Raw genomic sequence first — 25,979 nt, 5'->3', positions numbered from 1 at the left:
AAGCCTTGAAAACAGGCCGAAAATAAAAGATTCGTGCTTATTTGCCGAATCGGTTTTTCAGAAGGAAAAGAGAGAGGTGAGGGGGAGGGAGGGAGAGAGAGAGAGAGAGATTCAGATTCCTCAGGTATCAGTTTTAGTTTAGTCTCAAAAGATTTCAGGGCATGGAAAAAGAGAAACTCCACCTGCCCTTCTGCTCCTTCCCCGGCATTGCGGGGGGTCGAGGGGAGTGCCGTGCCGCCTTCGGTTAGGCCCCTCACACGACCTCTGCCATGCCGGCTGCTGTGCTGCCGGCTGAGCCAACAATCTCTCCTGAGTAGCCTTCAGACATGAATTGAACCCGCACTGCAGAAGACTAGCTGGTCGATGCGCATGCGTGCACCGGAAACCGGGAAGAGGAATGGACGACGCTGCGTGTGCCAGGTGAAATGGCTCTGTGTGCCACTTTCGGCACGCGTGCCATAGGTTCACCATCAGGGACCTAAATAATCCTTACTCCGAGTTAGCTCCTTTTTGCTGAATCATTCCAGAATGATCTTTCAGCAGCCTTATAAGATTCCATCACGTGACTATTTTTATTCAGCTATTTTTATTATAGCAACATGGACAAGCTGAACTTCTAGGGATCCCAAATTTTAATTCCTCCTTTTAGAGATTAATTTGTAAAAAGGGACTCATTTTTCTCTTTGTTCTGTCTTTATTTTTATTCATTTATTTATTTATTTTGTCAATCACATATAAGATAACAGGTAAAAGTATAAACATAATTTGGATACATGAAAAGAGTAAGTAAAAAAAGGAATATTAGGACAGGGACGGTAGGCACGTTGGTGCACTTATGCACGCCCCTTACAGACCTCTTAGGAATGGGTGAAGACCCAGATTGTTGGGGGCAATAAAAGTTGACTTTGTATATAATATATAAATGGATGAAGACTATTGCTTAACACAGTATAAGCCGCCCTGAGTCTTTGGAGAAGAGCGGGATATAAATTCAAATTAAAAAAAAAACAGTAGACAGTTTAAGCTTAAAGTTTTGGGTTTGGGGAAGAAACTGCAGAGTCAGGTAGTGCATTCCAGGCATTGACCACTCTATTATTGAAGTCATATTTTCTGCAATCAAGTTTGGAGCGGTTTACCTTGAGTATGTATCTATTATTTGCTCGTGTATTGTTGTGGTTAAAGCTGAAGTAGTCATTGACATGTAGGACATTTTGGTAGATAATTTTATGTACTATGCTTAGGTCAGATTGAAGTCTGCATAGTTCTAAATTGTCTAAGCCCAAAATTTGGAGTCTGGTGGCATAATTTCCCCCCCCCCTTTTTAATCTTTTTTTAATCTTGTTTCCTTTGTTTCAAATGCTGCTTCCATTCCACTTGTCATTCAAAAGTACTGCCATAAGCGAAATACAAAATCAAAGCTAGTGGCAAAACAATCATAATTATAGTACCAGTAGGTAAAAATCGATTATAATAACAACCGATGATTACCTTTTTTTAGGCAGAATTTTGGAAAGACTACACCAACGGTCTCTATGGAGGAAGTAACACAGGACAGAACTGGTACCCATTTTACTTAACGTTTCCTCTAATAATTGGCCTTTTGGTGGTGGTTCTTATTATATTTGTCACATGGAGATGCCTGTTCCAAAAACACCCACACGGACAGTCCATGTACGCACAGAGCAGAAGCAGGGGAGATACAGACGGCAGAGCCACTCCTGACGGGAGAAATCCTATCCCGCAGTCGTTCAGCGTTCTTCACTCTGCCCAAGAAGAAATGTTTGAAAGCAGTGGACATTCCCCAGGTTACTTGAGCTACACAGAGAGACCTATGGATTTCCTACCAACCCGGTTGTCGAACTGTGAACCACCGCCATCCTATGAGGAAGTTGCCGGTGAAAGTAGCACGCACAGAAATGAACCTGCAAATCATTTGGATCCACCTCCTCAGTATGAGGACATTGTGAATAGCATTTCAGTACCTCATGTTAACGTCAAATGAAAGAAGACGATTACGTGCTTCCCTTTGCTCCCAAGCAAAGGAACCCTAACGATTTTTAGCACTTTATTGCAGCTTGATGTTTCAAAGATTTCTACTGTATTATGCCAATTCTCACTCTCTAAATTTGGTTGATTCTGTGAGAATCCCTGCACCCGGGGGAAACAAAATAGTCTCCAGCGTAACTTAGATATTAACACTAGGTATGGCGTTATTGTTGTGGGGTACTTTTTCTACTCTTGAAAGTGGTGCTAATAAATGGCTCAGTTATCAAAACGGATTGTCTATGCAGATGGCAAAACAGGACTGGTTTTATCTGGGTTCAGAAATTAAGGAGAATTGGTCTTGGTTTCTACTTCAGTGGGAAACCTCCCGGGGAATAGCAAGACTGTAGACTAAACTAGGAAGTCAAGAAAAGATCTTGAAGGCAAAGGTGAACCACTTCTGTGTTTCTGTCAAGAAAACGACATCAATGTATCCATGAAATCAGAAGTCAAGTCGGGCTTGAAAAAGACTCAACCTTGAACAAAATGGATTACAGCAAGAAATGCTGACAATTTCCCCCTCAAAATAAGTATTTTTTTGGAAACCTTGTATAGCAAAAAAACAAGCAAATCATTTAGTAGGAATAGTCAGGTTTGTCTCTAAAATCTTCTACTTGTTACAATGAACACTCATTAAAACCAGTGGTGGTATTCACCCGGTTCTATCCGGTTCGGTCAAACTGGTAGCAGCGGCTGCAGGTGGCTCCTCCCACCCGCCTGGACGTAATCACGTCCCATTTATCCCTGTTTTTGACACTCTGTGCATGTGCGGAAGGCCCTGCGCATGCGTGGAGGTGCGCGCTCACATTTGTGAACCGATAGCGAAGGTAAGTGAATACCACTCCTGATTAAAAATGTGTTGATGATCAACTATATTCAAGCACAATATATTTTGATTCTTCAGAAGAGTGCTAAAAGACGTTTTGTAATGCTTTGATCTATATTTCTATTTGTAAGCACCTTAAAGACTATGATTCTGGGGACTCTGTATGTTCTCTTTTGACTAGCATCATCCCAATGACAACGGCTTCTCTCCAGTCATTTGTGCACAGACTATAAAGGCTTGTAGAGGAGTAAGCACACTGGTTTGCATCTCAGTAAGGGCTATAATGTCTTTATTTTCCCGATAAAGCTTTCTTCCAAAACCGTTTACATAAAATGAGTGAATTCGTTAGGCAGCCGGTGTCATTGGAATGACATCAGCCAACAAAATAATAACTCCTCCAGTTTAAATAAGGCCTGGACAAAGTTAGTAGTCAGTATTAGTATAATTTTCCTTTGTGTAATAACAATGTATTAGAGCAGGGGTGTCAAACTCAAGGTCCGAAGTCAAATATCGCCCGCAATGTTGGAACTGGCCCACGGGGCCACCCTGGAAACAGTGAAGGACTGGCCCAGTTGGTGGCAGCCATCCAAGCCGGAACGCAGTTGGCCTTAAATCCGCGGTGACGCCTTAAGCCAGTGATGGGCCTCCCCTTGGGCGCACACGGAGAGCACACACGGGGCCTGCCATCCGTCTTGCCTTGCAGGTTGACTGCGTTCTGAGCGCTTCTCTTTCATCCAGGACACATGCGCTCGCCGCTTCCTGTGTGCATGCTCAGGCGGCGGGGCCAAGGCGGCGGGACAGTCTCTTGCTGGCTCCAGGTTGGCTGCATGGGCCAGATCTAAGACCAGTGGTGGGTTGCTACCGGTTCACCCCGCCCCACCTGCCCGGCCGCTTTTGCACATGTGTTATGAGCGCACGCACGCCGAGTGAACCGGTAGCGACGGGTTTTAAAACCCGGCCCTGTCTAAGACTGACCATGTCTTGGCCCGGATGGCCGCAGCAAATTGTAGATTAGTGCTGCATGTGCACCAGCACCTCCATGCCCCATTTGCCAGCCTGCCCTTGCAGTCTGTGAGGCTTCCCTTTCACTGGGACTGCCCCCCATATTGGAAAGCCATGACAGCGCTGCCAGTCTCTCCCCCTTCCCCTCGGCCCTTTCTGAGCGCGGAGGAAGGAAGGAGATGGGAATGGGAAGGAAGGGATGGAGGAAGGAAGTCATGGCTGGGCAGCAGTGGAGCAGCCTCATCCATCACTTTGCCAGCCATTAGTTTCCAAGGGCCCCGAGTCCAACACGGTGAGATCCAGCTCCCCCCCCCCCAGGAGACTCTGGGCCAGCCCGCTGTGGGGAGGGACTCCAGATCCCAGCATCCCCAGCCTTGAGACTACCTGATTCCTACCACTGCACCCTGCATGTCTGCCGGGCACAATGAGGAACATAGGACGTCACCTGAAGGGATGAGGTGGTAGCTCTGCCCCATCCCCCACTTGGCAAAACCCTTAGTTCGCCTTCAGATCAAAACTGGGCGTGGAGAATTCTCTTCCCTCCATTTCCACTCAATTTACCCACTGACCAGATTTCACAGGGCACAGCTTGTCTCTGGGAGCGCCTGGTTTGGCTCTGGCAGTGAATCCTGCCTCAGGCGTCACCGGGAAGGTTGTGAGGGAACGCTGCCCCCTTGATGCTGGCAGCAGAAAGGCGATTCCTCTTGACCGGGGTTGACCAGTCGGCTGGAACCCCTGCCCGAGGATGTTGGGTGGAATGGGGCGAGATGGGGGGGTCTGCACTGCGGTGGTGCTCAAAGGAAGGGTAGTTTTCATCCTCCCCAGAAAGGAACCCTTACCTGACCCTGCAACACGAGGAGTGGGGTGGCCCCAAAAAATGTTGGGGTGTTTATAATGCCTTGGTAAAACCACACTTGGAATATTGTACCCTGTTTTGGTCACGATATAAAAAATAGTTGTTGAGAGTGAAGAGAAGAGGAACAAAGATGATTCGGGGGTCTGGAGGATAAAACATATGCAGAACTGTTGCTGGAATTGGGTTTGTCTAGTCTAGTTACCCATTACTTGTCCCAGCTTCTGCCAACCTAGCAGTTCGAAAGCACGTAAATAATGCAAGTAGAAAAATAGGGACCACCTTTGGTGGGAAGGTAACAGCGTTCCATGCACCTTTGGTGTTGAGTCATGCCGCGCACATGACCACGGAGACGTCTTCGGACAGTGCTGGCTCTTTGGCTTTGAAACGGAGATGACCACCGCCCCCTAGAGTCGGCAACGACTAGCACGCACGTGCGAGGGGAACCTTTATCTTTACCTAGTCTAGTGAAAAGAAGGAGTAAGGTTGACATGATAGCAGTCTTCCAATATTTGAGGGGTTGCCAGAAAGAAGAAGGCGTCATCCTATTCTCCAAAGCACCTGAAGGCAGGACAAGAAGCAATGGATGGAAACTAATCAAGGAGAGAAGCAAGCTAGCACGGAGGAGAAATTTCAGGAAGGGAGGGAAGGAAGGAAGAAAAGGAAGGAAGGAAAGATGGACAGACAGTCTGCATCAATCCTGGATCCATTGAGACTTGGGCTCAAAGGAGAAAGCGATTTTCTGTTCTGTTTTGTCAGAGACAGGGACTTCGTTGGCCATCCAAGTTAACACTGATATCCTTAAAGAGTCAACTCTTAGGAAAGTATTCCCTCCTTGTGTGTGGCAATCAGCCATTTCCAGTGGGGAAAAAAAGACAAAGCAGAGTGGGGGGAAAAACATTTTCCTTTGCTATATTTCCAGTCTGAATTAGATCATGGCAGGGTCTCTGCAGCACAGGCCTTACATGTGTGTGAATGACCCAGGTTGCACTCCAGAGTATGCTGGTTGGCAGGGAAGGTGCCCACCTCCTAAAAGAAACAATTATCTGCAGCATGATGAGCAAATCACTAATTTGCTGTGGCATAGACTCTCTGTGTGAATTGTTTGAGCGCAAGATGTGAACTGTAACTCTTTTAATTTGGATTATTACGTTACAGATACAAATCTCGGAGCCCCAAAGGATCATGTTATTAGTTTGTCCCAATATGATAATGCAGAGCAGGAGTTCGTTCTTCTGGTTGGTTACCTCATATGCAGTTCAATAAACATACAAACCCTTGGCTAGAAGAAATCAGATTTTTTTTTTCCATACAATTTAGATATATTTTCTCCCAGTTATATTGAGTCCACTTCTATGAAATATTGAAAATGATGTTTCCATTGAGCTTTATTTTTATGCTTTGCCTTTTTGTTATGCCAATGTATTTTGATTTATATCTGAGATAGATCTTACATTGTTCATTATACACTAATTCTTTTGAAACGAAATAATTGCCTTCCAATAGATCATATAGTGGAACATGCAATCTTTTCAGTTTTTACATTTGAGCTTAGGTTGATTATTAACTTGGGCAAAATGAAACATTCCAATCAGGCTATAACAGTAGCATTATTTTGAATACTTCTAAATGCTTCTAAATTTTCTAAAGACCAATAAACTCTAGAAGCCATTTCTTTTGTCGATAACTGTTTGACTGTCCAACAACTTGTTCAGTCTTCAAGACATAACAATTTTATTGCAGTATTAAATATTTTACATATATGGTTTACATTTAAATTATGCCACTTTAAAACATTTGGAGCAACTTTGTATGCTAAATAAAGCTATAAAAAACATGAGTGTCTGATTCTTTTTTTGTGTAACTAACAGGGTTCTTTTGCAGCCTTGTTGGTTCTATTTTAAATCAAAAAAGTTCTAATAAGATGCTGCAGGCTAAGACTAATCAAACTAAAATATCTGGTGTGTCACATTGTAATAGCTTTTCCAAAATAATATTGTACGTTCTTTTCTAGTCTGCATGTTCATATTTGGCTGCAAATGGCATAGAGTTCACTGATGTTGGCAAGGCAGGGTTGGGATCCTACCAGAGGTAGGCTTCAGCAGGTTCTGACCAGTTCTGGAGAACCGGTAGTAAAAATTCTGACTGGCTCTACCCCCATCTATTCTCTGCCTCCCGAGTCCCAGCTGATTAGGAGGAAATGGGGATTTTGCAGTAACCTTCCCCTGGAGTGGGGTGGGAATGGAGATTTTACAGTATCCTGTCCCTGCCATGCCCACCAAGGCACACCACGCCCACCAAGCCAGACCCACAGAACCGGTAGTAAAAATTTTTGAAACCCAACACTGGATCCTACCAGTTGAACAACCGGTTTGCTAAGTGCACGTGTGCAGTTTCCATAAAATTGAACTTCCGCGTCGCAAACAAGGAAAGGAGCAAGAAAACAGCTGAGGAGGGCCAATTTAATCTGCCGCCCCTGATCAACTGGGCTTCAGAAGCAGAAATAAAGCTCAGTATAACCCAGGGGCGGGCGGGCTCACTTTCACAGCGACAGAAAACCTGTTCGCTCTCAGCAGAAAGTGGGAACTACCAGTTCGACTGAAACGGGCCAAACCGGTAGAATCCCACCACTGTGGCAAGGCCAGCAAATTCTAACAGCTCTTTGTTTTATTTATTTGATGAATAAAAAAATAGGAGAAAAGCTACCATGATAATTACAGCTTATTTCCAGACTGATAATTAGATGTCCTATAAATTGTGTCATGCTGGAAGGCAGGGAATAATGCAAAAATGTATTTTTAAGGAACTGGAGAGGAATAAGATAATCTGTTTAAAGTATTACGTGGCATGCTTTGTAAATTATAGTAATGTGTAGTAATTCAACATACAAACACCACTAAACCCATGCATGCATTTGGTGATTTTTTAAAAACAAAACAATGATTTACTCAACCTGTTTCTGTGGGTGTTGATGAATTGCAGTGACTGTAAGTGTTGACTTTATTACCAGGAATTCCCAGGAATTAAACAGGATCTGAAAATTATAGATTGTGTACTTCCCATAGGATGGTTATAAACGAAATACTTATAAATAGTAAGGCTATGCAATGCTTTGGGTTTAAAAGCTAACTCACATTTCTGAATGTCAAGGGAGAAATATACCGTAGCATCTGGCTGCAGCTTACCCTGAAATCATGCAGCTGTTTGTGCTTCTGAGTCTCCAAAGCATCTATCTCTCTTCAATTCCAAATCATTGCACATTTCTAATAATAGGCCTACTTATGTGGTAGCATACAGGAATCACTTCTGCAAAATGAAAACCAGATCTTCCAAGTACTTTCAGAGACTGGGCAGCGCAGCCATAGATGAGCTGGCTCTTTTATCAATTCCCTGTACAAGATGGGTGCAAATAGATAATGTTAAAATATTTATAAATAAAACCGGATTTAATTATATATTTGATATTAACTGACCTTTTTCAAACGTTCGTGTAGATACCATGCTATATGTTACAGATCTATCTTGTGAAAACTTATATGTTGTTGCTTTTATAAACTTGAGATTATTGTATCCTTTCATAACAAGCAGCATTGTGGCTTAGTGGTGAAAATGCTTGCCTTCTACTTGGAAATTTGAGAGTTCAATCCTAGGTAGTGGCAAATGTTTAGGGGGCAAAAAAAAAATCTGCTGTGAACTCCATGTAGGTATCAGGAAGGGCATCCAGCCAGTAAATGCCCTGATTCCCAGATGGGTACTACAGGATTATAAAAATGAGGGTTTGAAATAGCAAAGAGAAACAACAATTAAATTATTTTGATTTATAAATAACTTCCATAAACTAATCTTCATTTATGGTAACATGGTTTTAGAAAATTGCAGCATATCCCCAAAAAGAAAAGACATGAAAATATTGATGCCACAACAAAAATTAAAGAACAGCATGCTCTTTAGAACAATTCTGGTTTTTAAATAAATCATTGTTAGCAAGTCTGTTTATGTGCTGATTGTTTCAAACATCTGCTGTGTCAACACAATACATGTCATTGTAGGGACTAGAATTGTAAAGGGGCATTATTCTGGCAAAGAAACCAATCTGCAGTTCAGTTTGTTTAGGGTCATGGTATCCAAGCTGTAAACTCATGCAAACATCAAGTCTTACCAAACTTTAGAAGTGAAAGTGAATGGTTGTAAACAGGAATGAGTGATCTGTGTGTCACTGCTACAATAGCCTTTAAATGAAAAGTTTAAGAGAAAAGAGTCACAAATTTTAGTTCATCAGGACCGTTACACCAGTACGCATTGATGTTGTGGAGACATTGTTGTCATCTGTTAATTGTTTTCTCGGCTTTCCCATATTTTTTCCCAACTATCCCAACCATTACTGCATACAAAATAACTCCAGCAACTATTTTCCTAATATTTGGCTTTATTTAGATGATGACAGGGTATATGATGCATGTATAATGTGGGTTTCTAATGAATAATGTTAAAACTTACAAAAAATAGGGAGAACTTTGCTTGACATTTCACATAAAAAATAGTTCATTTTTTAAATTAAAAATCTTCATAATATTTTTGCAGTTTAGACACTATTCAGGATAAGATGCAGCATTCTTTGTGCTAAATTAAATATGTCTACCAGTTATATCAGTAAAGCTGATTGTGCATTATGTTGATTATTAAGTAGAGATGATTACAGTACAAAGAAATGTTGTGATTATTAAAATGTTTCTTACAGTGGTATTTTAATACCATAACAATTAACTTTCCCAATTTAAGGGGGAGAAACCTGTGTTGTAATATACTCTATTAAAACAATAAGCTTTATTTATGAGCCAGCAATGTGCAGCAGCTGCAAAAAAAGCCAACACAGTTCTAGGCTGCATAAACAGAGGGGTAGAATCAAGATCACATAAAGTGTTAATATCACTTTATAATGCCTTGGTAAGGCCACACTTGGAATACTGCATCCAGTTTTGGTCTCCACGATGTAAAAAAGATGTGGAGACTCTAGAAAGAGTGCAGAGAAGAGCAGCAAAGATCGTTAAGGGACTGGAGGCTAAAACATGAACCGTTGCAGGAACTGGGTATATCTAGTTTAATGAAAAGAAGTAGGGTTGACATGATAGCAGTCTTCCAATATTTGAGGGGCTGCCAGGAAGAAGAAGGGGTCATCCTACTCTCCAAAGCACCTGAAGGCAGGACAAGAAGCAATGGATGGAAACTAATCAAGGAGAGAAGCAACTTAGCACGAAGGAAAAATTTCCTGAGTTGGATCAATCAACCAGTGGAACAACTTGCCTCCAGAAGTTGTGAATGCTCCAACACTGGAAGTGTTTAAGAAGATGTTGGATAACCATTGGTCTGAAGTGGTGTAGGGTTTCCTGCCTAAGCAGGGGGTTGGACTAGAAGACCTCCAAGGTCCCTTCCAACTCTGTTATTCTATTCTAGTCTAGTCTAGTCTAGTCTAGTCTAGTCTAGTCTAGTCTAGTCTAGTCTATTGTATCCTTTCGTATTTGCTGTTAAATAATTGATCTAACTAGAATCACAATTGGCACGAGGCCTCAGGAAGTTTAGCATTCAGCTTTCACTTTCATAACCTTCATTCTATCGTACCTTTGATCTTCAGAGGGATTACTTCAACTGTCATAAGATAATGGCTTTAATTAGGCTGATAAATCCAAGGACATAAGAAAGACTTTTTTATTAAAGAGGCACAAGAGTAAATATAGCAAACTTAGCACTTCAGAAAGTGATGAAAATAGGTGCAACAATGAGTCAGTTTATTGTCAAGTCTCAGAACAGACTAAACAGGTTTTCATGTGCTATCCTAGGGTGAAATGTGCAAGAAAAAAAAAATCATGAATTATACATGCATTTTATCTTGCCACATGTAACATCTAATGGGACTCAAGGCGTGCTTGGAGATGCACACATTTATAGGTATGCTGTTCTATAAATCAAAATATCTCCAAGATTTGAATGGTCCTGACCCTGCCTTGAGAATGTGAGAATAAGCTAAAGTTGCCACAACCCAGTATAGTGTCCTGAGAAATTTAAGGAAGCTGAAGTCCACGCATCTCAAAGTTGCCAAGCTAGAGAAACTCCACTATAACCTATATATAGACTAGGCACAGAGAAGAGAAAAACAAGAAATCAATAGATCTCTTCACAATATAGATAAGGAAACAAATCATTAAGCATTGTTGGAAGAAATGTCCATCTGGGTTCAGTTCCAAGTGGGGAAAAAGACACTGGAAACATGGAGACTGCTTGGAAAGATGGTTTAATGGTGGACAGGATCACATGGTTTGAGTTCCTGAACAGAAAAGGACCGAGATGCTGAGCACACCTTGGTTTTATGCCCTCTCTGAGCTTTGAACTTCCAGGGGCACAGGAAGAGTACCCTAATTGGTTGTCAGACTCCCAGGGGTTGGGGGTCTTAGCTAGCCTTGCTGGCTGATGTGCTATGTGGTGAGTTTCTGTTGCTAGGTGGGTCCTATTGTGTTGCAGATGATGGTCCATTGACAAAGGGAGGGGGAATTGGGTTTCTGCCTTCTGCCTCTGGCCCATTGACAAAGGTGGTGGGGGGAGGCAGGAAGGTGAGAGCTGCTTTGTCTTTAAAACATGTTTCTCCATTTCTCATCCAGGGAAATATAATATTCTGCCTTTTTAATATTTCCTAAAATATTTCATTCTTCTAGGAGAGGGGTGGGTGCTTACTTCCTACAGGATAAAGGGGAAAAGGTCACCAAAAGACACAAAAAAGGGGAAGGATACTGTAAAATCACCATTCCCTCCCCACTCCAGGGGAAGGTTACTACAAAATCCCCATTTCCTCCTGATCAGCTGGGACTCGGGAGGCAGAGAATAGATGGGACTGGGCCAGCCAGAGGTGGTATTTACTGGTTCTCGGAACTACTCAAAATTTCCGCTACGGGTTGTCCAGAACTGGTCAGAACCTGCTGAAACCCACCTCTGGAGCAGAGAAAGAAACTCAGTAAGGATCCACCCCAACTTTTCAGGCGGTTAAAAAAAAAACATGCTGGGGTAGGGATCTCCAACCTTGGCAACTTTAAGACTTGCGGACTTCAACTCCCAGAGTTCCTCAGCCAGCTTTGCTGCAATTCTGGGAGTTGAAGTCCACAAGTCTTAAAGTTGCCAAGGTTGGAGACCCCTGTGCTGGGAGATTTATGCTTTCAGGATTACATGATTCTCTTAATGTAGCCTCACAAAAAAATAAAATTAACTAATCCTGTTGTATTTTTTGTACTGTCTACTTGGAAGGCTGGCAAATATTCAACACTGTTTTCTCCTGGGGTTCTGAAAAGCACTAAGACCTGGTTCTGGTCTCTGGCCAGGAGTTGATGTAGTTGTGGGGGGCCACTGGTTTGCCCCTGTTATTTTAACTGCATTTACTATTTGGTATTTGTAAGCCAACAAGCCTCTATGGGAGCGGGCAGCTATATTTAAATATATAATAGAGGAGGCCAGAAAATCTCCATCCCTAAACATGTTTCTTTTCCACTACTGTAAAACGCATGCAAGTATGTAGACACTGAAACACCCTTAATGTGACATTTAACCACTTTGTGAACTTTTAGTCTAAAACAGGGGTGTCAAACTTGATTTCACTGAGGGCCGCAGCAGGGTTGTTTTTGACTTTGGGGGGGCTGGGGGGGGCATGGCCAGGGTGGGTGTGGCCAGCCCGATGTCACTCATGTCGGGGCGCCTGTGGAGGCCCGAGGGCTCTGCCTGCAAAAACGGGCTCCCGAGCTCCGTTTTCGGCTGCGACAGCCTCCTGTAACCCTCTGCCAGCAAAAACGGAGCTTGGGAGGGCTGCATGCAGCCGTCCTGAGCTGTTTTCGCTGGCAGAGGCACCGCAGGCTGGTCCTTTGCTGTTTCCAGGGCAGCCCTGTGGGCCAGATCTAAGCACCAGGTGGGCCGGATCCAGCCCCTGGATCTTGATTTTGACACCTCTGGCCCAGTGAGTGAAATGCTCCTGGTTCGGACCAGATCAACCAAGCAATGGTGGCGGGTGGTTTGGAGAACCAGCAGCAAAAATCCCTGCCCCCCCCCCCCATGCCCAACTGAGCCGTGCGATCATCAGAGCCTTTTTTTCTTCTTTTAAAAGCATTTTTTTAACAATCTCTTTGGCCGAAGAGATTGTAAAAAAAATGCTTTTAAAGGATTAAAACAGTATTTTTTAAAAGGTAAAAAGGCTGAAGCCTGCTAGGCAAAAAATGGGGAGTTTAGGCAAAAAATGGAGGGATGAGGGGTCCGTTTGAGAGAGAGAGAGAGAAAGAAAAAAAGAAAGAAAGAAAGAAAGAAAGAAAGGGAAAGGGAGGGAGGAAAAGGAGAGGAAGGAAGGACTACAAACCTGGCACTAGACGCAGCTTCAGAGGATAATCCAGGACTGGAAGGGACCTGGAGGTCATTTAGTCCAACCCTGCTCCTGCAGGACATCGTTAGTGAGTTTCTGTCTTTTGATTCCCCAGTGACATAGCCACGCCTACCCAGTCACATGACCCCCTACCACCAAGCCACGCCTCACCAAGCCACGCCCACAGAACCGGTAGGAAAGAAATTTCGATTTCCCCACTGCCCTGGCCTAAAACATCGTAAGATGCATAGCATGGCAGGTGCAAAGACCCTGATGTGTTTACAGGAAGGGCATTTCACTGCTAAGCTGGTTTCTCAGATATCTTGTTTTGCACATGGTTATAAAAGATTTACAAAGCAGCCCTTGACCCAGAATACATACCTATTGTCCGGCTCAAGGAGCATGGGGTGTTTACTCCTGAAAGTATTTACCTTTAATAAACCTTGTGATCCTCTCATTCGCTTTCAGCTCCTCTTTCTTGGAAATCTCTCAGGGATACTGACCCCTGGAGGGCATTCACATTTGGGTATCAAACAGAATGCAAACATCTACTACAGTCACGAAAATCATTTTGATTTTTCATTTCTGAATAGGAGCAAAAATTAAAAAAAAAAACTCCAAGCAGATTTGTTTAGTAATAGAGGGCAAGGAAGGATTGGGGCAAGGGGGGGGGGGGAAGGAAGCAGTAGGTTTTTAAAATTTGGTTTACAAAATATTTTTCAAGGAGATAGGAATAGAAAGTAGGTTTAATGAGTTCTGCTGAATGAAGTTTTGCTCTTCTCCTTCATCTGGGAATCTCATAACATGTTGTACGTGTGTTCTTAACAATAATCATATCTGCAATGCAGCCAAAAGAAATTATAAACGCAATTCTACACACCCCGTTCCCAACAGTTGTTTTTGGACTACAGGGCAGGCAAGCAAGGATTGTTGGAATATTTGTCATTCTCATGAGTTTAACAACCCGAGACTCAGTTAGAAAGTTCCCCAGCTTGGGCAGGGAAAGTAAGCATGGATCCAATGAAGGATTGTTCTTTGTAGATGTATCAGCTGACCCTGTTGTTAGGTGGAGTAAGGCAGTGTCCTCAGAGGGAAAATCCTTGGAGGTAGAGCAAGATATATGGGGAGGAAAACCTGTGTGCCTTTGTCTGGTTGACTTGTGTTCTCCATACCAGTCTAACTGGAAAACGCAATTTTATCATCAGCCCCATAAAGTAAAGATTTTTTTAATCCCTTTACTGGCGGATGTTTGCACATCGAAGGAAAGATGGTGACATTTTGTTCTTTGCAAAACATCTAGGTCATTCTAGGAGCACAGCAAGATGCTGAATGCAGATTTCATAGAAAGAAGGTAAAGATAACAGAGTCCCTGCAGATTTTACTCTGCTAGTCATTGCCAACTGTAGGGCGGGGGGGGGGGGAAATCTCTATTACAAGGCCACTGAGCCAGCGCTGTCCGAAGATGTTTCCCAAATCATGTGACCAGCATGATGTCACAGAGTGCGGTTACCTTCCCACCGAAGTGGTACCTATTCATCTACTTGCATTTGCATGCTTTCGAACTGCTAGGTTGGCAGGAGCTGGAGCAAGAACGGGAACTCCCTCCGTTGCATGATGCTCGGGTCTCGAACCTGGGCTGCCGACTTTCTGGCCAACAAACCCAGCGTCTTAACCGCTGAGCCACCGTGCCGCCCCATAGAAAGAAGGCCCCAGCTTTATCTACTGGAGCATCCTTGCTTTAAAAAAAAAGAAAAAAAAGACTGGGTATCAATTGCTTGGCCAGACCTTTGTCTACAACATGGAAGGACTGTGATAGATCATGTCAGTTTGGGTCCTACAAGAGGGGACCGCCTTTTTCACCGCAGCCTGCTGGGAAGGTTTTTTCTTCCTGCAGGATTCACAAGGGTTTGTGATAGACGTGTTCATAGGGGGGATTTCTCTGTTGGAAATGGCGGCCCTGAAATGAGGCTGTACGGGCTTTATCTCCGTGGTTTGGAGTCCATTCGCTTGGAAGAGGAGGAGGAGGAGGAGGAGGAAGGCAGCCAAGATCAGTTCGGATAGATCTTTCCTGTTGGGCAGTGTCACCTGCTTGGATCTCCGGCTTCTCTGCCGGACACTGAGTTGGGAAGTCATATTGCAGTGAAGATTTGTGGAGGCCCGGTGGAGCTAGGCAGCCCCCCCGACTTTCAGAGAAAGGGAGCATTTGGACACCGAGGTTTGTCCTGCAAGGGCCTCTCCCCAGATCTGCAGGCTGCTCCACGAACGGGGTGGCGTACTCCGGTTCCAGGGGCAAAGGCTCCGTATACTCATGTTGCTTGCCTGGAACATCGTAAGGATTCACCACCAGGGGGAGCGTGTAACCTTCGTCCATGGCTGGCTTGAAGGTGGATGGGGCCGCCTGGCAGCCAGGGCTGACTTGGACCAGGTCTGGCTCAGCATACTCTGTGTAGGAGAAGAAGGAGGAGAGGGTGAGGGATGGAGGAGACATTCCTGCAGGATGATGGGAGACACGATTCCGGAACCACCCCCTGAATGTTCTCTGAGTGACAGTTCTGGCTTGACTTGACATACGGATTCTTCCGCTTTGATCAGATGCACAGAGGTTGGTTGTGAGCAGCGGGTTGGACTAGATGACCTCCACGGTCCCTTCCAGCTCTCTTACTGTTACACTGCTGGATGTGCTAGAGGAAAGGGCGGGGTGTCCCCAAAATTGGCAACTTTAAGGCTTGTGGACTTCAACTCCCAGAATTCCCCCAGCCAGGATGGCTTTACATCGCCCAACTTTGGAAACCCTTGTGCTTTAAAGCAAGCAGCTTTGCTGGCTGGGGAATTCTGGGAGTTGAAGTCCGCCAGGCTTAAAGTTGCCAAGATTGGAGACCCTTGTGATCCGCCTGGACTACTGTAACACTCTCTACATGGGGCTCCCCTTGAAGAGCACCCGGAGGCTCCAACTGATCCAGAATGTGGCTGCGCAGGTAATAGAGGGAGCTACTCGTGGCTCCCATATAACACCTCTTCTGCGCAAGCTGCACTGGTTGCCGTTGGTCTTCCGGGTGCAATTCAAGGTGTTGGTTACCACCTTTAAGGCGCTCCATGGCACAGGACCAGGATATCTACGGGACCGCCTGCTGCCACCAATAGCCTCCCATCGCCCTGTGTGCTCCCATAGGGAGGGTCTCCTCAGGGTGCCGTCAGTCAAACAATGTCGGCTGGTGACCCCCAGGGGGAGAGCCTTCTCTGTGGGGGCACCTACCCTCTGGAATGAGCTGCCTCTGGGGTTACGTTTGTTCCCCAACCTCCGGACCTTCCGACGAGAGCTCAAGACCTTTCTGTTTTACCACACAGGGCTGGCCTAATTGTAATATAGTTTTTAACTTGGGTTTTATTATCGTTTTATTAATAGTTTTAATGGAATTCGGCCTAATTGAATTAGATTTTTAAAATTATTTTTTAATTTATTGATGAATCTGTTTTATGTTGGCTGTAAACCACCCTGAGTCCTTCGGAAGAAGGGTGGTATAGAAATTAAATAAATAAATAAATAAATAAAGCAGAGATGCATACCCATTCCTTGTATCAAAACGGACTGGATCAAAAGTTGAATGTTATTTCAACATCAGCCATAAGGCAACATCTTCCACTGCAAGCAAAGGCGGAAGACAAAAAGCCCCTTCTAACCCTACCCTGCCCCTCCCCTCCAGCATGGTAGGAAAAAAATGCAGCACTTATTCTGCACTACCGGTATTCCTTGGCTTACAACCACAATAAAGGCAGAATATTATATTTTCCCTAAAGAAGAAATGGAGAAACAACATGTTCTTAAAGACAGAAAGCAACCCCTCCCCAGTCTTTCTTAATAGCCCACAGCAGATGTCAGCACTTAAGGAGAAAGAGGAAAGCCAACTATCTAGATGGCTCTATTCATAAGCCAAGCAAATACTGCAGGCAGAAAATCCATTCAAGACAGGATGCTTCGAAACTCCTTGCAGCAAAGTTTGACAGCTAACAAAAGCACAGTGATAGGATTAGAAGCAGCCCCTCACCCAAGATCCAACATGGGACGAAAGCAGGGGTGAAATCTAGCAGGTTCTGACAGGTTCTGGAGAACCGGTGGCGGAAATTTTGCGGAAATTTTGAGTAGTTCAGAGAACTGGCAAATACCCTCTGGCTGGCCCCAGAGTGGGGTGGGAATGGAGATTTTGCAATATCCTTCCCCCAGGAGTGGGGAGGGAATGGGGATTTTGCAGTATCCTTCCCCTGCCACACCCACCAAGCCACACAAGCCATGCCCACGAAGCCATGCCCATAGAACCGGTAGTAAAAAAATTTAGATTTCACCACTGGACAAAAGCCATGAGCCACAATAGGAATTGCCCAACACTCTTTCAAAACACAAGCCCCTTCATTGTCCCACCCCCAGAACAGTTCAAACTTCAAAGTCACAGAAACGGTTAAAGAACCATTCACTCATTCAACCAATTGTTCAGCTGACCCAGAACTGCTGTTGGTTCTGTTCATCGTTAAACTTTCTTTCCAATTAGCTTCCATGTTGTTTCTAGCATCTTTCTCCCAGCTTGGACCTTGAACCAAATGGGTTTTTCTTCCAACACTGGGAGCTGAAGGCCACAAGTTGGGCATCTCTGGTATAGATCCTCCTGAATGTGTATGGGATTTCGCTGTGATTCTACACCTTCCAATATTATGGGCTGGAGAAGAGGATACATGATCTCTTAGGTGACCCGTAGGAGAAAGCTACTTACCTGGTGACTGAGCGCCTGTAAGATCTACCGGCGTTGCTGGCCCAGGAAAGGAGGCAATTTCAGAGGCAGACAGTTGCAAGTTCCCCCTGGAACATACCTGGCTGGCTTCTGCTATCAAGTAACCTAAAATGGAATTGCAGGGTCACTTAAACAAACCAACAGAAGCTAGAAGCCAATGGGCATATTGCCACTGAAGTGACTTTAAAAAAAAAAAAAGAATTACATTTGGAGAAAAAGCAGTCTGGTTGGACAGATAAATTTTTCCATAAGACTTGCACTGGTCTTCAATCACCATTAATCTCATCTGGTATTTATAAATTCACCTTCCATAAACAGATCTTCGTGTATCCAAAGTAGTGTTGCGCATGTTACACAGAGAGAGGAAGATGGGGGACAGTCTTATAAAGCCTCAGTATTTTTAGAAATATCAAAGAAGGGAAGGAAAAGTAAGCTTGTCTTAAATCTGACTTAATTAAGGCCTTTAGGACTTAGCTTCTCCTGTCACTGTTGGCAGCACGTGGCTAAAGCTTTGAGTTTGCTTGCCCCCCAGCAAGGCTGGGTGATGGGCCCCAAAGAAGTATAAATGAGAGAGGGAGATAGCAATAGCACTTAGACTTATATACCGCTTTGCAGTGCTTTACAGACCTCTCTAAGCAGTTTACAGAGTCAGCCTATTGCTCCCAACAATCTGGGTCCTCATTTTACCCACCTTGGAAGGATGGAAGGCTGAGTCAACCTTGAACCTGATGAGATTCGAACTGCCAAATTGCAGGCAGCCGGCAGTCAGCAGAAGTAGCCTGCAGTACTGCACTCTAACCACTGCGCCACTGCGGCCCAGATACCTGGGTGGTGGGAGTTGCAGCTCCCCCTGCAGTCATAAGTATACGCAATCTGCCAAGCACCCAAATTATGATCATATGATTACAGGGGGATAGGCAACAGCCACAATTTTCAGTTATAAGTCCATTTGTTCATAATTTTGAATGGTCACTAAACAAATGGTCATATATCAAGAATACCTGTACTCTACAAGAATTCATAGCTGGCACTATGAATATATGATCTAAATGCCAGAGCTCACTATAACAGCATTGCTAAAAAAGCATTAAGAGTTGTTAACCTAATCTTGCGTAGCTTCTTCTCCGGTAATATTGAACTGCAAACTAGGGCAATACAAAACTTTTGCCAGACCAATTCTTGAATACAGCTCTTCTGTCTGGAACCCGCACTGCATATCGGACATTAATACAATCGAACGAGTCCAGAGATATTTCACAAGAAGAGTCCTCCACTCCTCCGCTTGCAAGAAAATACCTTATGCCACCAGACTCGAAATTTTGGGCTTAGACAACTTAGAACTTCACCGTCTTCAGTCTGACCTAAGCATAGTACATAAAATAATCTGCTACAATGTCCTAACAGCCAATGAATACTTCAGCTTCAACAAAAACAATACAAGAGCACACAACAGATACAAACTCATAGTAAACCGATCCAAACTAGACTGCAGAAAATACGACTTCAGCAACAGAGTGGTCAACGCCTGGAATGCACTACCTGACTCTGTGGTTTCTTCCCCAAATCCCCAAAACTTTAACCTTAGACTGGCTACTGTCAACCTCACCCCATTCCTAAGAGGTCTGTAAGGGGCGTGCATAAGCGCACCAGCGTGCCTACCGTCCCTGCCCTAATGTTTCCTTTTCGTGTATTTATAATTATGTTTACACTTGTATCTGTCATAAAATATATGCTTCACAAATAAATATAAATACAAAAATATATATCTGCTATGAATTGCAGTATGCAGATGAATTAATTTCAGGGTAAGGAGGGAAAAAAGAGGGAGAGTCAGAAACTGACTTCAAAACAAGAAATGCAATTAGAGCAGAGTTTACCAGAACACGGCCAAATTTCTATCCCTAGAACGTTGCCTCTTTGTCTGGAGTTTGGAGAAGTTTTTTTAAAAAAAGTTAATAGGTTAAAACAGACATATCCAGCCCTCGGGCCACCGGCCACAAGCAGCCCTAGAAAGCTAGTAATACAAATCTATAGATTTATAGACAAACTATTCAAAAATAAAGGAAGTTTGTTCTTTTTATACATTAACCACATTATATATTTTATATGCAGTCCAAGGTAGTTTATTTATTTATTTATTTAGATAAATTTTATTTATTTATTTAGGTAATAAGATTTATTTATTTATTTAGATAACTCCAAAGTTCCTCTTCACTCAATGCAGCCCAGGCAAAAGGATGGACGAACCTGGGTTTAAAAACAATTTAACTTCTCCAGCCAGAAAAAGGTTAAAAACCTTTGAATTACCGCTAATTACATCCAAACTGGATGGAAGAAGTGACACAGCAAAGCAAATATCACAAACACCCACCTTGTCCCCCTAATTCACACCACCACCTTTTAGTTAGCTTTGAATATCAGTCCCTGTCAGGCAAATTGAAGGCTTTAGAGCAGGGGTCTCCCATCTTAGCAACATTAAGACTTGCGGACTTCAACTTCTGGGCGTTGAAGTTTACAAGTCTTAAAGTTGCCAAGGTTGGAGATCCCTGCTTTAGAGAAAGACATTCTGAGTGTTTATCCACTTGCAGGATGCAAGTGACTCCTCTCAAATACAGCTATGGCAAAAAAGCAAAATAAAATTAAAAGCCTGCAAAAAAAGAAAGAAAAGTAAATGGGAAAATTGGCTTGGGCTAGAAGGAATCTGTCCTTTTATTGAGAACATGATGTGCTACACTTTCGCATGCCGTCCCAAAGTTGCATGCGGATGTAAGAGGAAAACAAAGCCTTCTTCTCTCTAGAAATCAATAAAGCAGCTTAAAACAGGGTGTTGTGTCTTCGCCCCCCCCCCTGAACCTAGCCTCCTGGCAGAAAGTGACTCAGAGAGCGATGGGGAAGAGCCGAAAGGGCTTCCCTCTGTGGCGCCTCCTCCTTCTCTGGCTCTGCTCCAAGTCCCAGAGGCAGGCCAGGTGGAGGAGATGACGAGGCCTCTGTCTCCTGCATCTCCTCTCTCAGGCCATGCCTTAAGACCCAGCTGCTGAAAATCAGTCGTGGCTGGACCCCCGGTATTGCAGACAGGAGAGACGGCAACATCAAAAGAAAGAGTGGGGCAGGCCTAGAGAGTGAGTACGGAGCCACACCCCACAGGATATAAAAGCAGGAGGGGCTGCTCTATAGTTCTTGTGAGGAACAAACAATTGACTGTTGAAAACGTTGGCTGTATTTTGGCTCCTGGATTCTGTTTTGTTTCCTTCTGAACTCTGGGATTGTTCCAGCTTGGACTGCAGTCGCTCTGATAGATAAGAGGACTTGGCAAGAATAAATTGCTGGCATATCTAGTCAGTTTGCGTTTCTAATTGATTGTGGTTGCAGGGGACAGAACAAGGGGTCTCCAATCTTGGTCCCTTTAAGACTTGTGGACTTCAGCTCTCAGAGTTCCTCAGCCAGCTTTGCTTTGTTGAAGTCCACAAGTCTTTAAGGGACCCTGGAGACCCCTGGCTTTAAAACACAACAATGATCAGCATCCGTCCAATAGATCCTGAAACATTCATAAAAAGCCGTGACTCCCTGTGCTGAAAAGCAAAGGGAAATTTCGGCCATCTGTTTTTTCGGAAAAGGCAAAAGACCCAACCCGGTGTGAAAAAAAAGGCTTTGATAAGCAATTCAGTTTGGCTTTGTAGGTAGGATGATCTGCTCATTAACCCAAAACAAGGTTAATTTGTTTGACGCTTGCTCCTGGGGAGACGCTTACTGCTGGGGAGGAAAGCTATGGCAAATCTAGACCGCGTACTAAAAAGCAGAGACATCACCCTGCCAACAAAAGTGTGTATAGTCAAGGCTATGGTTTTCCCAGTTGCAATGTATGGCTATGAAAGTTGGACCATAAGAAAGGCTGAGCGCCAAAGAATTGAGGCCTTTGAACTCTGATGCTGGAGAAGATTCCTGCAAGTCCCCTGGACTGCAAGGCAATCAAACTGGTCAGTCCTAGAGGATATCAACCCTGACTGCTCTTTAGAAGGCCAGATCCTGAAGATGGAACTGAAATACTTTGGCCACCTAATGAGAAAGAAGGACTCACTGGAGAAGAGCCTAATGCTGGGAAAGATTGAGGGCAAAAGAAGAATGGGATGTCAGAGAACGAGGTGGCTGGATGGAGTCACTGAAGCAGTAGGCATGAGCTTAAATGGACTCCAAAGGATGGTAGAGGACAAGAAGGCCTGGAGGAACGTTGTCCATGCGGTTGCGATGGGTCGGACATGACTTCGCAACTAACAACAACAACAATAACAAAAGGTTAACTTCAGAACAACAATCAAGTAAACGATGCCCCAATCAAGAAACTGCCAAAGAGCCATCAGTAAACAGCCCAACCAAAGAATCTCTTGGAAAAGGGGTGTCAAACTCAAGACCCATGGACTGGATCCGGACCGCAGGGTGCTTAAATCTGGGCCGCAGAGCTGGCCTGGAAATAGCAAAGGACCGGCCCGCGGTGCCACTGGCAGCCAAAATGGGGCATGGGGTGCCACGGGTGCCCCTCTGCACCCCGTTTTTAGCCTGGATTGCCTCTTGTAGTACTTTGCCAGCCAAAACGGAGCATGGGGCGAAGTGTTGCAGAAGGCCGTTCAGGCTGTCTCCCATCCCCCCCACATCGGCTGGCCCATGGAGAAGTACAATGCTGATCCAGCCCTCGAAGAAATCCACCCCTGTCTTAGACCAACCCCACCAACACTTGACCGGCAAGCCATCAGAAAATAAACTGATAGCAAACAGCACCCCTTCTAGCACTGATGATGTTACCTAGTTAAGGTATTGAAACGTCTGCACGAAAACAAGCAAGTTCAGAGAGCACCAAGGACCCCTCCTGTCAACCCTGAGCTACAAATATTCTCCTTTATTGGTAACCCCAAACAGGACAAACCTACTATTGTATTTTACTGCTCTGTATTGTTCAGTACCTTACCTTTTATAAAGCTGCCATCATTCTGGGTTGGTGCCTTCCTGCCAAAGAGAAGAAGGGATGAATAACAGCTGGACTGAAAGCACACAGTGGATTAGAGCGCCTCTCTGCCAGTGTGTTGTGACCCTCCAGCGGAGCTGGTGTGAGACTCAGAAAATGAGGAGATTGGGGAGAAATATGGGCCAGTCCTGGAGGCTGGGGAAGGCTCTGATGAGTGCTCTGCGTCAGAGGCAGAGATGGGGCCAGGGCCATCTGACAGTTGTCAGCTGCCTTCGAAGTCAGACATCATTGTGGCCGAAGAACAGCTGGAGCTTGTTCCCAGTGTGCACATGCACAGAGCTGCCAGGAGAAGGGAACAGCTAAGGAACAAGGGTCAACTCAGGAGTAAAGCCACAGGTGGACGGTGAATGACCCCTCCCATAGGGAATAAAAGAGAAGCGAAAGGGGAGGGGAGTTTGCAGGAGACAATTAGTTTGCTTAATTGGTCCGTGACTCTCTGAGACTCCTTGCCAAGTTTTGAAGATATCGGCCTGGCAGCTCTCCAAGCCAGATAAGGTGTGTGACTGTAAATTCTCCCTTGAAAGACTTTGCTGGATGTGAATAAAAGGAATTCACAGTAACATAATAAAAAGGGGGTTTTGTCGGGACAAGGAATCTGCTTCATGCTCTTGAGAAGCCTAGTGTTTCTCAACATTGGCAACTTTTAAGATATGTGGACTTCAACTCCCAGAATTTCCTGGCCAGCCATGCTGGCTTGAATTATTTGCAAATATGATAAAGGTGAGATACAAATAAATGAATGGGACTTGCTGGTTTTGAGCTTCACATGATGCATAGATCCATGACTGCAGCAGTGGGATTTCTGTTGGGGATGAGTTCAGAAAAGATCCCACTGCTGGGGATGAGTTCAGGAAGAAGCAAAAGACTCACCTCTTCTTATAACAGAGAAAGACCAGCAGCAAGACAGTTGCGGCAATCAAGAGTGAACCTCCAACTAGGAGCATCGCCAGTAATGGAGGACCTGCAGAAAGAGGAATTTAATCACCCAAAGGCTGCTTCTATCTCACCCCCAGCAATACTCTAGGGCAGGGGTCTCCAACCTTGGTCCCTTTAAGACTTGTGGACTTCAACTCCCAGAGTTCCTCAGCCAGCTGGCTGAGGGACTCTGGGAGTTGAAGTCCACAAGTCTTAAAGGGACCAAGGTTGGAGACCCCTGCTCTAGGGTTTGTCAGGTGCAAGAAATCAGGAGTCAAGGTTGTTCAAATGAGTACAGGTTTATTCCAATGCTAGCTCTCAACCAGAAACTGAATTTCAAATTGGTGGTAGATAAAGAGTCAATGGTAAGGGGACACGGTGGCTCAGTGGCTAAGACATTGAGTTTATCGATCGAAAGGTCGGCAGTTCAGCCGGTCAAATCCCTAGTGCTGCATAACGGGGTGAGCTCCAATTCCTTGTCCCAGCTTCTGCCAACCTAGCAGTTCGAAAGCACGTAAAAAATGCAAGTAGAAAAAACAGGGACTTCTTTGGTGGGAAAGGAACAGCGTTCCGTGCGGCTTTGGCATTTAGTCATGCCGGCCACATGACCATGGAAACGTCTTTGGACAGCACGGGCTCTTTGGCTTTGAAACAGAGATGAGCAACGCCCCCTAGAGCCAGGAACGATTAGCACATATGTGCGAGGGGAACCTTTACCTTTACCAAAGAGTCAATGGAATTCAAGATGAGGTGGACTTAGGCAGTGATGAAATCTAAATTTTTTTACTGGTTCTGTGGGGGTGGCTTGGTGGGGGTGGCTTGGTGGGCATGGCAGGGGAAGGATCTTGCAAAATCCCCATTCCCTCCCCACTCCTGGGGGAAGGATATTGCAAAATTTCCATTCCCATCCCACTCTGGGGGCAGCCAGAGGTGGTATTTGCTGGTTCTCCAAATTACTTAAAATTTCTGCTACCGGTTCTCCGAACTGCTCAAAATTTCCGCTACCAGTTCTCCAGAATCTATCAGAACCTCCTGGATTTCATCCCTGGATTTAAGTCTCTTGTGGGCGTGAAGGGATTCCAAACTGATAAAATGCTTGACCCCTCCTTCAGGCTCAGTCTGGTCATCTTCTACAGCGGGGGTCACCAAACTTTCGGACCTCGGGGACCACTAAATTCATAATTTTAAATTCTGCGGACCACTAATATGAATTTTTTAAAACAATAAATAGTATTTAGTGCAATATAAAAATTCCAAATAATTTTTCTACGGACCACCAAAATTTTCTTGCGGATCACCAGTGGTCCATGGACCACTGGTTGGTGACCACTGTTCTACAGGGTTGGACTAATTATGGAGCATGGTTGCTTGCAGTTCAGAGCACACTAGACTATGAAGCGGCATATAAGTCAAAGTGCTATTGCTACTATTTTATTTATTTTATTTTTAATTTTTATTTTATTTATTTTGTTACAACATTATATATAAGCATAAGCATGAAATAACTATACAATCTATAAGCATAAGTATGTAATAACTATATTAATTGGATATAATGGAGGGAAACAATAGGACAGGAACGGTAGGCACGCTTGTGCTCTTATGCAGGGGTCTCCAACGTTGGTCCCTTTAAGACTTGTGGACTTCAACTCCCAGAGTTCCTCAGCCAGCTTTCCAGGCTGAGGGACTCTGGGAGTTGAAGTCCACAAGTCTTAAAGGGACCAAGGTTGGAGACCTCTGCTCTTATGCACGCCCCTTACAGACCTCTTAGGAATGGGGTGAGGTCAATAGTAGATAGTTTTTGGTTAAAGCTTTGGGGATTTTGGGGATTTTACTAGCCATCACATATTTTTGTAAAAATATACAAATAGAATGAGACTATTGCCTTATACACTGTAAGCCGCCCTGAGTCTTCGGAGAAGGGCGGGGTATAAATGTAAACAAAAAAAAAAAAAAGGCAAAGGATGATGTGACAGAATCATGGGAACCCACATTTCATCGAATAAACCACAGGATGTTTCACGGCATGACATTACACCTGGAAAAATGATTTGTTTACATTGTTATGATCTGGACCCCATTGGCTATGTCTAAATTAGACATAGCCAATCCGTGGCCCCGGATAGCTAGTAACATGGTCTCGCAAGATCGTAAACAGTTAACAT

General features: G+C 44.3%; 2 protein-coding genes across 3 annotated transcripts in view; one reads left to right on the top strand and one right to left on the bottom strand.

Annotated features, from left to right (window-relative positions):
• Nucleotides 1-13,711, top strand: part of PRRG1 (proline rich and Gla domain 1) — a 30,922-nt gene extending 17,211 nt beyond the window's left edge. For both annotated transcript variants that reach the window (XM_058195218.1, XM_058195220.1), the window contains exon 4: nt 1,499-13,711. In XM_058195218.1, coding sequence (XP_058051201.1) covers nt 1,499-2,002 — 504 coding nt within the window. In that variant the 3' untranslated portion in view covers nt 2,003-13,711. The remainder of the gene's footprint in view (nt 1-1,498) is intronic.
• Nucleotides 13,712-13,835: 124 nt separating this feature from the next.
• The window catches only part of LOC131204227 (discoidin, CUB and LCCL domain-containing protein 1-like), a 49,910-nt gene continuing 37,766 nt past the window's right edge, over nt 13,836-25,979 (bottom strand). Inside the window, exons 12-15 of the mRNA XM_058195217.1 lie at nt 23,770-23,860; nt 22,843-22,880; nt 17,868-17,990; nt 13,836-15,549 (exon numbers count right to left, since the gene is read on the bottom strand). Coding sequence (XP_058051200.1) covers nt 15,005-15,549; nt 17,868-17,990; nt 22,843-22,880; nt 23,770-23,860 — 797 coding nt within the window. The 3' untranslated portion in view covers nt 13,836-15,004. The remainder of the gene's footprint in view (nt 15,550-17,867; nt 17,991-22,842; nt 22,881-23,769; nt 23,861-25,979) is intronic.

The sequence above is a fragment of the Ahaetulla prasina genome, chromosome 10 (genome assembly GCF_028640845.1).
Source record: "Ahaetulla prasina isolate Xishuangbanna chromosome 10, ASM2864084v1, whole genome shotgun sequence".
Taxonomy (NCBI): Eukaryota; Metazoa; Chordata; class Lepidosauria; order Squamata; family Colubridae; genus Ahaetulla; species Ahaetulla prasina.
Note: the sequence above shows the minus strand (reverse complement) of the source record. Positions and strands in the feature narration are given on the sequence as shown.